Source organism: Xiphophorus couchianus, chromosome 2 (assembly GCF_001444195.1).
Source record: "Xiphophorus couchianus chromosome 2, X_couchianus-1.0, whole genome shotgun sequence".
In the NCBI taxonomy this organism is placed as follows: Eukaryota; Metazoa; Chordata; class Actinopteri; order Cyprinodontiformes; family Poeciliidae; genus Xiphophorus; species Xiphophorus couchianus.
In genome coordinates, this window is record NC_040229.1 from 27,823,045 (window position 1) to 27,836,209 (window position 13,165).

At 39.8% G+C, this 13,165-nt stretch overlaps 1 protein-coding gene and 1 long non-coding RNA gene across 4 annotated transcripts in view; both read left to right on the top strand.

The window, feature by feature from the left end:
- The window catches only part of LOC114150585 (transcription factor SOX-6-like), a 145,379-nt gene that overhangs the window by 71,637 nt on the left and 60,577 nt on the right, over positions 1–13,165 (top strand). For all 3 annotated transcript variants that reach the window (XM_028027097.1, XM_028027109.1, XM_028027087.1), the window contains one exon: positions 7,195–7,284. In XM_028027097.1, the coding sequence (XP_027882898.1) occupies positions 7,195–7,284 (90 nt within the window). The remainder of the gene's footprint in view (positions 1–7,194; positions 7,285–13,165) is intronic.
- LOC114150841 (uncharacterized) lies at positions 702–2,612 on the top strand. The gene is made up of 2 exons (XR_003596844.1): positions 702–1,001; positions 2,010–2,612. It is a non-coding gene; the product is annotated as an uncharacterized LOC114150841 (long non-coding RNA).

Consider the following 13,165-nt stretch of genomic DNA (forward strand, 5'->3'; position numbering starts at 1 on the left):
AAACTTTGGCACAAATGTCCAACTTTACTATAACTGAAACTTTACAAAACGGCCAAGTAAAGTAACGCTTTGGAATTCATAAAATGAATATAGCAAGAAGCTAAGTGCGCTAAACGTTTTCAAAGTTAGCAAAAGAGCTAAAGCGCTAAACAAAAGTCACTGTGGCCAACTTAGCAACTTTGCTGATATATTTAGCAACTTTTCAGACGCCTCTAGCAACTTTTGACAATGAAAAATATAAAAACTAGGCAATGACATCATCCAGCAACTTCTAACACAGCCAGTAACTACTTTTCTTGATGAAGAGTTGGCAACAGAGCGGAAAATTAGCCCCTGTTAGTGGATTAGTGGAAGTGTGTCCACCACTGTAACAAAAATATGAGGTATTTCCAGGAAAACGAGGCCACCTTGCTGTTAAGTGGAGCAATTAATATAACAAGAATGATCCTCATACATATAAACCAGACAGGTTAATCTGCCAAACTGCATATATTTACGTCAAATGCTGATTCTTGGAGTCACTGTCTAGTACTGCAGTGGGACAGATGTGTTTTCTCATCAGGCGACCAAAAGACGCCAGTGTGCATTTTTGTAACAGGCGTCCCCATCACAAAAGAATCTCAGCGCAATTTATGAGCGCTTTTAAATGGGAAACTGCAACCTGTAACTCAGAGAAGCATCTGCATAAGTCAACCGTGTGTACTCCGACACACAACTTACACACGTCACACCGATAAACAGCCCCGCATCAGGGGACGGAGGAAGAAGAGGAAGAGATAAATGAAAAGGAGATGTTTTACCCTAGATGGCTCTCTGATCTGTCGCCATGAACGAGTCAAGGTTCAAGAGCTGTTTAGATTGGGAGGTAGGGGAAGGCCAGCGGGGGGATAAAGATTCCACAACGTCTGAACGCAGACCTCTCTATCAAGAGGAGGAGAAATGCAGAAGATGGATGGCTCGGGAACAGAAGGAAAGAGAGCTGGGGCGAAGGGGTTGAGGAGGTAAGGATGGAAAATGATGAGGAGAGAAGTAGAGATTGAAACATTCTGATAGCCTTGAATAAAAATAGAATAGTGTGACAAAAAACAAAATTAGAATAGAAAGCAACAATTATTCCTACTGCTGCATAATTATTGTTACTTAGGATGCAATTACACCCGCCCTATTTGGGCCGCTTTAATCGAAATGTAGTTCGGTTGTCAAGAAAGTCCGGTTCATTTGGGGTGGTGTGAATGGGCAATCAAACTCTGGTTCACCTGAAATCCTCGGTCTCTGTTTGGCTGAAGTTAACTCTTGCACGTTCGAATGTCTATGTGAACACCAAAAGCAGGAAGCAAACTGTAAAGCAGGGCATTGTGGGTAAACACAACCAAAAGAAACGTGGGAGTCTCTTGCTAGCGTAAGAAATGACTCGTGGAGATTTACTAACGACAAAAGAAAATTCCCACAAATGATCAAATATAATGCTACTCCATCTTTGTTTACATTTCGTAAAAAAGAAAGTTGCGCTCATTGTCTTGTTCAGAAGTTTTTATGTTGTTTCTTTCTGTAGTTCTTGGTGCAGCGCCCCCGCAGGCGAGGGGATTACAGGTTTTTCAAAGAGTTTGTTTAGTTTGACTCAATGCAGTTTGAAAGCGAACCACAGCAACTGAAAATGCAACAAATGTTGCAACTTCGGTCTCCAAACAAACCGAGTCTCTACCGGACATTCAGGATTGCAAATTTTCAGTGATTGTATTTGATTTTTTTGGTATTTTACCCTGTGCTTCGTATCCCGTCTTGCTCTGCCAGTAGGGAAACTCGACTTGTTGCACTGCCACTCCTTTTCAGCTTAAAAGGACTTTAAATCTTCACCAAAAACTTTCGCATAACTACTTAAAACCAACCTCTGCCAAAATAACATTTGAGTTATTTAGTTGTAAAAATTTTCTACCATTTTCAGCCATTATGTTACTTCTTGTAACAGAAAATTCACATTGCTAGCATGTGACCCTGTCCTGCTTCTTTAGTCCATCAGCAGCTGCCGTGGATCGAGGGAAGACAAAGGCTAATGAAGGCACGTGAAGCAGCAGAGACGCAGTAAATCAGGAGCGAGGCAGCCAGGCCGCTGCCAAGTGTTTTGGGTACACATCATTTTATCACCTGTCTCCGCGCCAACCTGCCATCACGCAGCGTTTTGGATGTTGGGCAACTCCCTGTGTGTTTCCCTGTTTGTGTGTTTGCCGCACGCCGGGCAAGAATCAACAGTCCCGAACAACTGCTGCCAACGAACACACAGTCTGCCTCAGGCTTCTTCTGAAAGAGTCGCCTTCTCTGGTTTTAATTTCCCGCTTTCACTTCAGTGGTTTATTTTTAAAAAATTTTTTAATGAAACAAACTCTGTAAGACTGTGTTTCTAATCCGTTCGAACTGGAACAGGGTGGTTTTAAGCTTACACAATCTTTAGCCTACTTCAGGTTGTCAGACAGGTTCTGTTTAAATGATTTCTTGATTCTAGAAAATGCAGGTAATCACAGTTAATTCATAATTTAACAAATAGAGTTTTTACTTTATCTCATAGGTTTGGCTTGGAGAACCTATTACTTCCTTAATAAATAAAATAATCACCTGAATGGACTGCTTTACTCAAGTTTTTAAATTTGATTTTAAATTTTGATTAATGAAAGAAAAAAAGTTATCTCTGAGTGGGTCAAGACTTTCCGAGGCCCTGGATTGTTTTGAATTTTCCTTAAAAATAATAAAAAATAAAACAATAAAAAATGTTCACATTCTTCCATTCTCCGTTGCTCTCCTGTGACGATTGGGTCACACACTGTAATAAACTGCAGTGCAACTCAGAAACTCAGGGCTCAGTACTTTGCCATAAAATACCAAAGTAAAGAAAAAAAAACATTCATCTGAAGAATGAGTTAATGCTAAAGTCAACAGAGACCCCGTGTTTTAGCGAACATTCATAGAACACACCCAGGAACGCCAAAAAAAAGAAATAAAATAAAGGGAAAAAAAAGGTCTCTGTGTCTTCACTTCGCCGCTGAGTGCCGGTAAATGGAAGCTGACAGCTACACTTTGCACTTCCAAATTTATGTCGGGGCCTGTGACTTCAGCTGCAGACCCCACAGCATCGTGACGCAGAGACAAAGAGGGAAAGAGGGAAATGAAGAACGAAACACTGAGAGGAGAAAGAAAGAGAGAAAAAGAACAGATTTGTGATTAAAGATACATGATGAAAGGTGTTCAAAATTCCTGCTTTTGAACAACTTTCTCTATTTTTATGTACCTTTTTTGTCCAGCAAGAGAGAGCAATTCTGTTCATCAGGATTCCTACACGTTTTGTGTCAAAATCCCATAATTGTCTAAACGCATATTTCCAGAGTTCTCACTGAAGTGATAGATGGATGGAATTGACAGCAGAAAGAAGTTATTGGAAGAAATTAATGCAATTAAGGAGGTAATGGGGGCAAAAGAAGCACAGAAGGAAAGATAAAAAGAAGGGAGAAAATAAAACACCAAAAAATGAAAAAAGAATTTAAGACAGAAAAACAACAAACCTCAAAGGGTTTTATCATTATTTCATGCACTATACCAGCTAACATCCATAACTTTCAATAAAAAGGTTAAAGAAAAGAAAGAAAGTATGGTATGTTTATTTTTTGGCCTGCGCGTAAAACGTTATCTGTGTTGGCCACCCCCATGTTGGCAGCATTATGGTGCGGGGATGCTTTCATTCAGCAGGGACAGAATAAACTGGACAGAATAGTGTAGTTTTCCTTCCACTTCAAAACATCGCTTTGGTATACGGAAAAAAAACTCGAGTGGAAAACATTTGAGTTTGAATTTGTAACATGGCCAAAATGTGAAAAAGATCAACTGGTGTGAAGATTTTTTGCAATGGACTGTGTTAGAAATGATAATAATTATAATAATAATAAGGGCGAGAAGCGGGAATACACTGAGTAGAGAGATGGGGGGAATAGAGGAGAGCGAGAGAAGAACAGAGACAGCAGCTGTACTAACAGCTGGCCAGCAGGATTGATGTCTCTGTGAAATAAAACTCAACATATGTCCAAACATGAGGTGGCGAGCCAGCCAGGAGGACAGGAGACACACACACACCCACAGAGCATGCACTGATTAAAGAATACCACCACACTGCTGAGACATTTAATTGAACAGAGGGGGTACATAACACACAAACACAAACACACACACACACCCACACGAAATCAGCCGTGTTCTAAAACCATTACGCTGCAGAGCGGTTTGCTGCGCCGCATGTTAGCACGGTGTCTGTTTCACACACAGTATTTTCATCTGTCAGATGACACCCAGACGCTCTTGTCACAGAACACCGTCAGAGTTAAGGTGTGTTGGAGGTTTGGGGTTGTGTGTGTGTGTGTGTATCTTTGACATCCACGGGCTGCTGAGGCTTTGGCACAGAGCCCTGCGTGGCTCTGACACCATCTGTAGCGCATACGCTGGCACGAAAACCACTGTTTGCACACAAACTCACAAGCTGAAAAGTGCGTCAAGCAGCTCTACATGCAGGAGGCTCTCATCATGCTGAGCCTTGCAATAGTATTCACACCCGGTGAATCCTGCCCTCATTTCTTTTCTAACTACACCAACCGACATCTGAGTACTTAATTTAGATTGTGTGTGACAGACCAACACAAACTAGTACATGATGGTAAAATAGTAGGAAAATAATTGTGTTTTCTTCATATTTTGCCCTTTATTTGTGCGCTGACCATCTTCCCTATTCCTACTAATGAAGTTCAACCCTGCAGTATAGTGCTGCCACTGCCATGTTTCACAGTGGTAATGATTTCTTTGTGCTATTTCTCCCTGTCACGGTTTGACACATACAAGTGGACCCCTTGCCTGGAAACGGTTTGGTATTTGCCAGTTTATCTATTTGCAGATTTTTCTGAGGAACATGAAATTATTCATGGAAAAGCCACCTTTTCACAAGTTTTTTTAAAAGAGAATATCCAAAAGATATTTTAAAAAATTACTGAGGAAGCTGAAACATCTAAGTAAAATGAAACGTGATTGGCTAAAGTTTGCAAAACAGCTAACAGAGGAGCGTCGTTCATTTTCCTTAGCAGATGTTAGTTTCTTCAGTGGTAGTGCTAAGATGGTTTGCTCTTTGCATATTAATCAGTTTTTAGGTATATTTGGTATTTGATGTGTAAAAAAAAATCAGTTCTAAGCGTTTTTAAAGGGTTCTCAAGTATGTGCGGATTTTATCTTGTCCTGAATGGTTGTGCTAACTAACCCCACGTGAAAACCAGGAGTTCACTGTAGGCCAAAATAATGACTCACAGATTAACTCTACCATAACGTGACTTCTGAAGGCTGCAACTTTTGGGATATCAAACTAAATTCAGCTGAACACAAATGCTTTCTTTACTGGATTTTTTTTTTTTTTTTTTTACAAAACTAAGATTTCTAAATTAGTGGTTAATTTGTATTCCTTCATCTTCAGTCTAATAATCGTAAAGAAAATCAAATGCAATCAACTGTATTCTAGTTTATATCTCAGCGCAAATCCGGCTGTTTAACGAAGGCAAACGGCATCATGAAGACCAAGAAACACAACAGAGTTAAGATCGCAAAACAATGTTCCCAACGTTCAATCCATCTTTGTCTGCTGACAGTCAGACGGGAGAGTTGTGACAGGAAGGCCATTGTTGAAAGAAAGCAATGAGAGGTCTGATCTGCAGGGCACACAGCAAACATGTGGAACTAGGTTCTCTGATCAGACAAAACCAAAACATTTTGGCCTGCGTGTTTTATGCCACACGGAGCTGTAAGCTAGCTCTGAAGCAATCACACACTGGTTTAAACACGGTGGTCGCCGCATCATGCTGTGGGCACAGCTATGCAAAGCTGGTAGATAGATTTGGAAGGTGGTTGTACAAAGTATTGAGACTGAATAGAAATGCACAGTTTTTATGATCCATATGGATGACTTGGTATCAACTCAATACCAAGTCAGTACAAGGCTAGCATCGCCAATACCGACACATTTGTTTAAAAATTATTTGATTTCACTGCATAATTTGGTGATTCAACTTATAATCATAATAAAATACAGAACAAAACAGGCAAACACATGTGTTTTCTTAAATGAACTACAAAAGACAACAGTATGGCAGCATAGAAATAACATAATTCCCATATGTTGCGTCGTGCACAAAGTTTCCAAACGTAAACAGCAACATGCAACGTGTCTCTGTGGATATGATGTCGTCAAACTGGTTTACGTGGCGCTAACTTTGACATGTATTTTTAGAAAGCCACATCCTTCTGATGCACATCCTTCAATCAATGTGCATTTCCTTCTTCATGACTTTATCCACAACCGTGACGCTCCTACTCTCTCAAGTCCCGACCAGCGCCTCCCTCTGCCTCCTCCGGCCTCTCTGGGGGATAAATCGAAAAAAGTTCCCATTGTTGGAGTGAAGTTCACAGCAGGATTCCCGTCGAACAAATGGGACCTTATGAATCCCATGACCACGTCCGACCACGTGTCCCGCGCCGTCTGTTATCCCCAGGCTATGAGACACAATGTGAGAGAAGAAGACGGCCGCAAATAAGAGCCCGTCTCTGTATAATGCGCACATTGTCATATCGGTCAGCTGGATGGCTGCTGCTTTTTTTCTTTTCTTTTTTTAAGTTTTTGGAGAAGAAGCTGGAGGATATTCTGGAATCTAACAAGTCCTCACAGATACGAAAAACAATATCTTCTCTCTGCCGGGTTCTCCTCCCGTCCGACTTTCTTTTCTTTCACGCCAGCTGTTGTGTTCTTAGTTGTTTTTTTTTTTTTATTGAATCCACGAACCAGGTGCTTGATTGGCGCACGATTTTACTATGAAATAATAACACCGAAATGCAAACTTCTGTTGTAAATAACATTTAAAATTGCTAAGCTAAGCTAAAGAGGCATTGATTTAGAATTGCTTTTAGTACCTTGTAGTATTTTGTCATTTTTATGTTTCCACTAATGTTGTTACTTGATTTTGTTTTAGTTTCTTTCTTCATTTTTATCCCGGAGCTAAAATGGAGAGCACTTCTGTGCGGCACTCACTGTCGTAACGTGCTATATAAATAAAATGTGATTTTAAATATTTGACTTCCAGAACCATTGAAGACTCATTAACGTAACGTTTCATTTATGTTATTTTGCAGAACCGTCCTGCATGGTGAGGTTACTTTCCAAGGACTGGAAGGATCACGTCGAAGGCCTCAACGCCGGCGAGCTGCTGGGGGAGGTCAAAGGTGAGAACACAAACGTTCGAGATCCGAACTGTTACTGAACGCAGCTGCTTCCGTTGGCACAAAACTCAGAGGGATGTTTTTTAAGAAAAACTAAAAGGTCAGGACGAATAGTAAAAACAATTGTTCTTCAGTTAGAGGGATTCGGGTGTGGAAGAAATGTTGTGTGGCCTTAAAACTTGAAATCTTTTTAAAGAAATAAAATAATTTGCTAAAGGAATGCAATAAGGTTACATTATGGTTTCTTTTACGAGTTTGTCTAGAAATGCAGTGAAACGTGGAATTTGTTGGAGACACGTTTTAGAAAATATACAGGAAAGATTCTGCTGCTTTGATTTTGATATTAAAAAAACGAGGCTTCGGTCTACACTTTGTGTTCTTTATGTTCTTGCCATTTTAAATATTGTTTATTTCTGCACTAGTTTTTTGACTTGAGCATGGAAATTATTGTTTATTCAAAAAAGTCTGACAGGAAAACTACAAATCTTTTCAAACCGGCCACATCTGAAGTTCTACTTTTCTCCTTGGGCTCATCCAAACACAAGCAGTGTCATAATACAATCAATCAGCATGAGCAAAAAAATAAATAAAAACACACAAATAATAAAAAACAGAGCTATTTTCCATAGGAATTGACTAAAAATGCTATGCTTATCTCCTGAGTGCGTGAATGCACTTTGAACATATGAAAGCAGGAGCGTAAACGCCCTCCTGGCCTACCTACGGGTTATAATTGTATCTCTGATTAAGGGTTGGGTTGGAGGGGAGAGGCGAGACGAGCCCCGGCTTTCTGTCCGCATCAGCAAATAGCCTTGATGAAGCTATAAATCGCAGCGACAAAAGTACTCTCGAGCTGAATCTGGTATTCAGATGTAAAAATAGCGATGCTACGGCCGGATTCTTCTTCTGCAGTTTGATTTGGCAGCTGCAGCTTGAGAAAATCAAATGCTTGTCAGCATTTCATCACACGACAACGTGCGTCTCTGTGTCACCGCCTCACTTTGCCTGGTAAATGTAAACAGACAATCTCTCTCTCTGTTGCTCTCTTTGTCTTAAAAGTGGGGATTGAAGTTTTGAATCGAGTTCAATTTCAAGGTCTGTTATTAATCAGTGGAAATGAATCGCTTTTTAATCGAAAACTATACGTTGACAAAATAAACGTTTTCAATTCAAAACCCTTTTTGCTTTTAAATTATTGGATATTTGGTCAAATAGAACAATACTTATCATTTTCTATATATTATTTTTCTGTTTCAGGAATCCCTGAACACTTATGTAACTTCTTTGAAAATGAACTTTTTTAGAAATGTCCCATCAGATGGATTTTTGAACCAAAAGTTAACCCTCAGCGCACCAAGAGAACTGACTTTGTCATCCATTGCTGTTGATTGTGTGTCAGAATTACAGCCGTACCAGAAACATGCGAGTACAAAGGTTCCGGCTTGGGAGATTTGTTGTTAAAAAGTAAATAAATAAAAGCGATTTATCGCATTACAATTTATTTTTACTTAAAATATATAAAATAAATGTGTCATAGTAGCATATGAATAATGTTTAAAGAGAAACATCTGCATATGTATTTATGTACCAATAAACTGCTTGTAACATTTTATGTTACATGTGGAGAAAAAATTGGGCCTGAAAAATTCATCCCAACCGTGAAGTATGGGAGTGGCAGCATCGAGCTGTGTTCCTGTTTTGCTGCAGGAGGGACTGGTGCATCAAAAAAAGAAAGATGACATAACGATGACCAAACTTTCCAAAAATATGTTATCTCAGTGTATCACTGAGGCCTTCCCGATTGACAATGACCTCAAGTAAGTGGAAAAATGTTGACATAGATGGAAAGGTGTGACTAAGTTACTGCAGTTGTATCAGGAGAAGTTTTGGAGTGTTCCTTTGATTCTTTCATGTATGTTTGAGAAATCCTTTAATCTCCATGGCAACCATTCAGATGTGTACATCGCCTGGGTGGATCTAGCCCCGCCTTCGAGGACCAAGCTCCTCCTCTGAGCTGCCGTTTCCAAACTTCGGTCTCACAGAGCAGCCGTTCCCCACTCAGCTCCTTCAAACTAGCCAGCAGCAATTAGCTGAGCTCATTATACGAGCTCCTTCTCGTGAAACGCTGGTAAAAAAAACTTTCAAGGGTTAATAGAGGAGCCATGTTGTGATGACTTCCTGAAGGCAGAGTGTCAGAAAGAGCAGGAGTTTTTAAAGAGACAGAGGCCCAATTTCAAGGCATTAAATTAATTAATTAAATTTATTCAAAGTAATATTTAATAAAAACATATTTTTTATAGAAACTGAAGGTAACACATAACCTTCTTTAAGCAGTAAGCAAACACATACTGTACTTTTATGAATTTTGCAAGTCACACAGCAGTTTCTGCACTCCTAACGTTGTTGGAAAACCTGATGAGGAGTCAGACAGAGTGAGGTTTTCTGTCTCGGATGATTCGGCGGATCCTGCTCGCGCGCTCTAACGTTCGTCATTAATGGCTGTGCTCTCAGTGAGAGAAAGAGAGAGAGACTGTTTGTGATCGTCCCCTGTTGAAATGGCAAGAATTTCCTCTGTGGAAAAATCAACTACAGAGTCTTCTGCAGCAGAACAGCCCAGACATTGAGTTTCATTTCAACCCAGAAATCTGCTCTCCCCCCTCAGCCTCTCTAAGCCTCCCCCCTCCTTCTCTTAATTGTGGCCAACTCCATCTCCAATTACCCTAGGAGAAGAAAAAGAGACTGCTTTCACATCCGTAAGCACCTTTTGCAAAGTAATAATTGGACATCTGTTACAAGCCTGCTAACTCGAAAAGAAGCCTTCCTGTCGAGTCGTGCTTCTGGAAATTACAGAAGCTGAAATGACAAGCGGCAACACACCCAGTCTGCTGTCTCGCCTCTAAACCTGCGTTTAGGGATGCTTAATACAATTATGCAACAAACAGTATTAGTCAGTGGCCACCGCTGAGACCCTCGGTGTGGAAATACTGATGGACACTGGAAGGAAAAGTCAAACCTATTTGTCTCTTAACGTCATTCAAAGTACCTAGCTTAAGTTTCCTAAAAGCTTGTCTTCTGCTCCACACTGAGATGGACGCTTGGGCGAAGGAACGGCCTCCATCACGGAGCACACAGGCTCACAGATGTCTCCGTTCCCCCCCGCCCGACTGAAAAGGAACACCCTGATTACAGCGGAACGGCTTATTTCTTCGTGTCGGTCTGGCTGACCTAAATACGCAAACACAACTGTTGCTTAGTGCCTCCTGACACAACAACCTGAACTAGCTTGTAAAGTCACAGTTATTTTGAGGGTGAAGAAAACCGATGACCCTGGTTAATTCATTAGTTCTCGCAGTGTGTGCGCGCGTTAGTAAATGTGTCTTTTATTCGAAACGTCTGGTGGAAAATGTGTAGAAGACAAATATTCAGTGTCTTGAGGGGTTAGTTGTGATGTTTCCCCTCAAAGCTTTCAGGGTGTTTTCACGCCTGATAGTCCGATAGACTCGGCTGGATTGGGGACTAAAGTTGGGACGTTTGTTACATTTTCAGCTACTGCAGTTCGCTTTCACGCTGCACTGGGTCAAACCAAACAAACTCTTTGAAAAGCCTTTTCCCCTCCTTGCCTGTGGCGGCGCTGCACTTCAAGCTACTGAAGGAAACGACACAAAAACCTCTGAAGAAAACACTGAGCGCAACTTCCTTCTTCATAAAAATGGAGTGGCATCAGATTTTAGAGGTTGTAGGTTGTTCCTGCGTCTCTCATGAAGCTCCGTAATCTTGTCCGATCATGCTTTTTGGCTGCAATATTTGACAGGTTTTATGTATTTTTCCTGGCTGGTACCAGTTTCTGTTTTGTTTTAGGTCTGACCTGCAGAATATGAAGTTTTGATAGTTATTTTCCCAGGATTATGCCAGAAAAGGAAAGAAATTGAAGCTGTTAGAGGTCAAAGTTTTCAAAAATCGGCAGATTCCGCTCTCCGACAATCAGTGCACCTCGATGTTCAAACGTTCATTTGTCAGAAAAACAAGAAGTAGGAGGTTTTATCTGTGCTAAACATAAATTTGAATTATTTTGATGCAAGAAAAAGGAATGAGGAACAAAATCGTGTAAAATCTTTCCTAATAATCCACACTGTTTTCTTTCCATCTTTTAAGCCTCTCGGTATTTTTTCTTTTCTTAAATTATTTTCCAGCATTTACATTTAAATCTTTCACCAAAGCTCAGTTTGTAAAGCAAAAGAACAGATGGATCGAAAGTGTCTCATTATAATGTTAGTAGATGCATGAGCTGGCACATCTGGCTGCAATAATCATATTCACATTCAAGTGTCTAATCCACTATCTTATGTTTTCGCCGTTATTTTTTATTTTTCCCATGAAAACATATGTTACCGTCTGTCTGTCTGTCCGCAGGGGCGAACTGACGTCAACGGCAACCAGAATATTTTCAGATTAGATGTTACATCCTCGCAGCCTACAGATCGAGGTTAAAAATATCGACTGATGCGATTTTAACGCATAAGTGAGATGAAAAAAAAAACATTAAATCTATTTGGTTGTCTCCTTGAAAATGTCTCAGCTTCTGCTAGAGGAGAAAAGAAGGGAGCTCCTTTCAGGATGTCCTTTATATGAAGAAAACTTTACACTACATATGATTAGTTCTTATCAGTTCTTATTGTTACACAATAACATTACCGCATGATGTCTTACCAAGCTGACATTGTTAATACAGCTGGTCTTGGGTTAGTCTCGATCCCTTTTTTTTTTTTTTTTTTTTGTATTTTTTTAGAAAACCCCCCAAATCCCAGCCTCAGAGTTTGTTTGTTTTTTTTTTTTTTTCCAAAGATCTGTCTGTCTATCTGAGCAGTGGCACACGAAGTTCTGTGTTAAAAAGTAAACGGAGTCAGAAACTTCAAGGCAGTGCTGGTACCAAAAGGAACACTAGGACAAAACTTCTGTATTCAACATCAACACAACTCATGTACTTATTCATTTTTTTGTGTTTGTATTTCTTAAGTTATTTTATGTGGTTATGTATCTGGTTTTGTCTGCTCCTTGCACATTTTTAATTGTCCACTGGGAACGAATACAATTGAACTGAATTGAATTGCAGCTTTTGTGGAAGCTAGTAAACGGTAGGAGGGGCTTTTTTTATTGGTTCCTTACAACAGGCTGTCTGTGCTGGTCACTTTCAAAAAGCACAACACTGTAGATTTATAATGTGTTTACAAGTACACTAATTGAGTAAGAAGATTGGGTGTTGTTTAGTAATTGTAACTATGTTTTGCACTAATGGATACGTATCTTAAGGAAAGACAAAAATAATTGTCCTTTGTCAAATCTTCAAGTTTAAGTTAAAAAGATAAACATGAACAAGTCATTACATAATCCTTTTACCATCATCATATTATGTTTACATACCTTGTCATTTCAATGGCCTGGTGATGCTGCTTTGGTATATAACATTCCCGCCTCCTCTGTCTACAACAATTAAGCCAAAGTGTCTATAATTGTCTCAAACTTGTTGAAACATTTGGTAGTATTAGCGTAGCTGCAAATTACTTCGTACCTTCACCAAATCCCATGCTGTGCTATGTCCAAGTTGTACTAAAAGGAGTTAGCCTTTCAGCGAAGCTATTCAAAGCTAAAATAGCATCTCGGTGCTACACATGTAGCAGCAGCAGCAGCACAGATGCTAACGTCAGCGTCCATAATCCACATTTGTATAGGATGATGAACCATCAGGGCTTCCTGAAACAGAAAAATATCAGATAAATATTGTTGTATTTGAGTTCGTATGTTTTATTTGTTCAATCATTTAGAAGCAAAAATGGTTTATGAATTGCAAATCTTTATTTCGTCGATACATGGTATTTGATTAAAAACG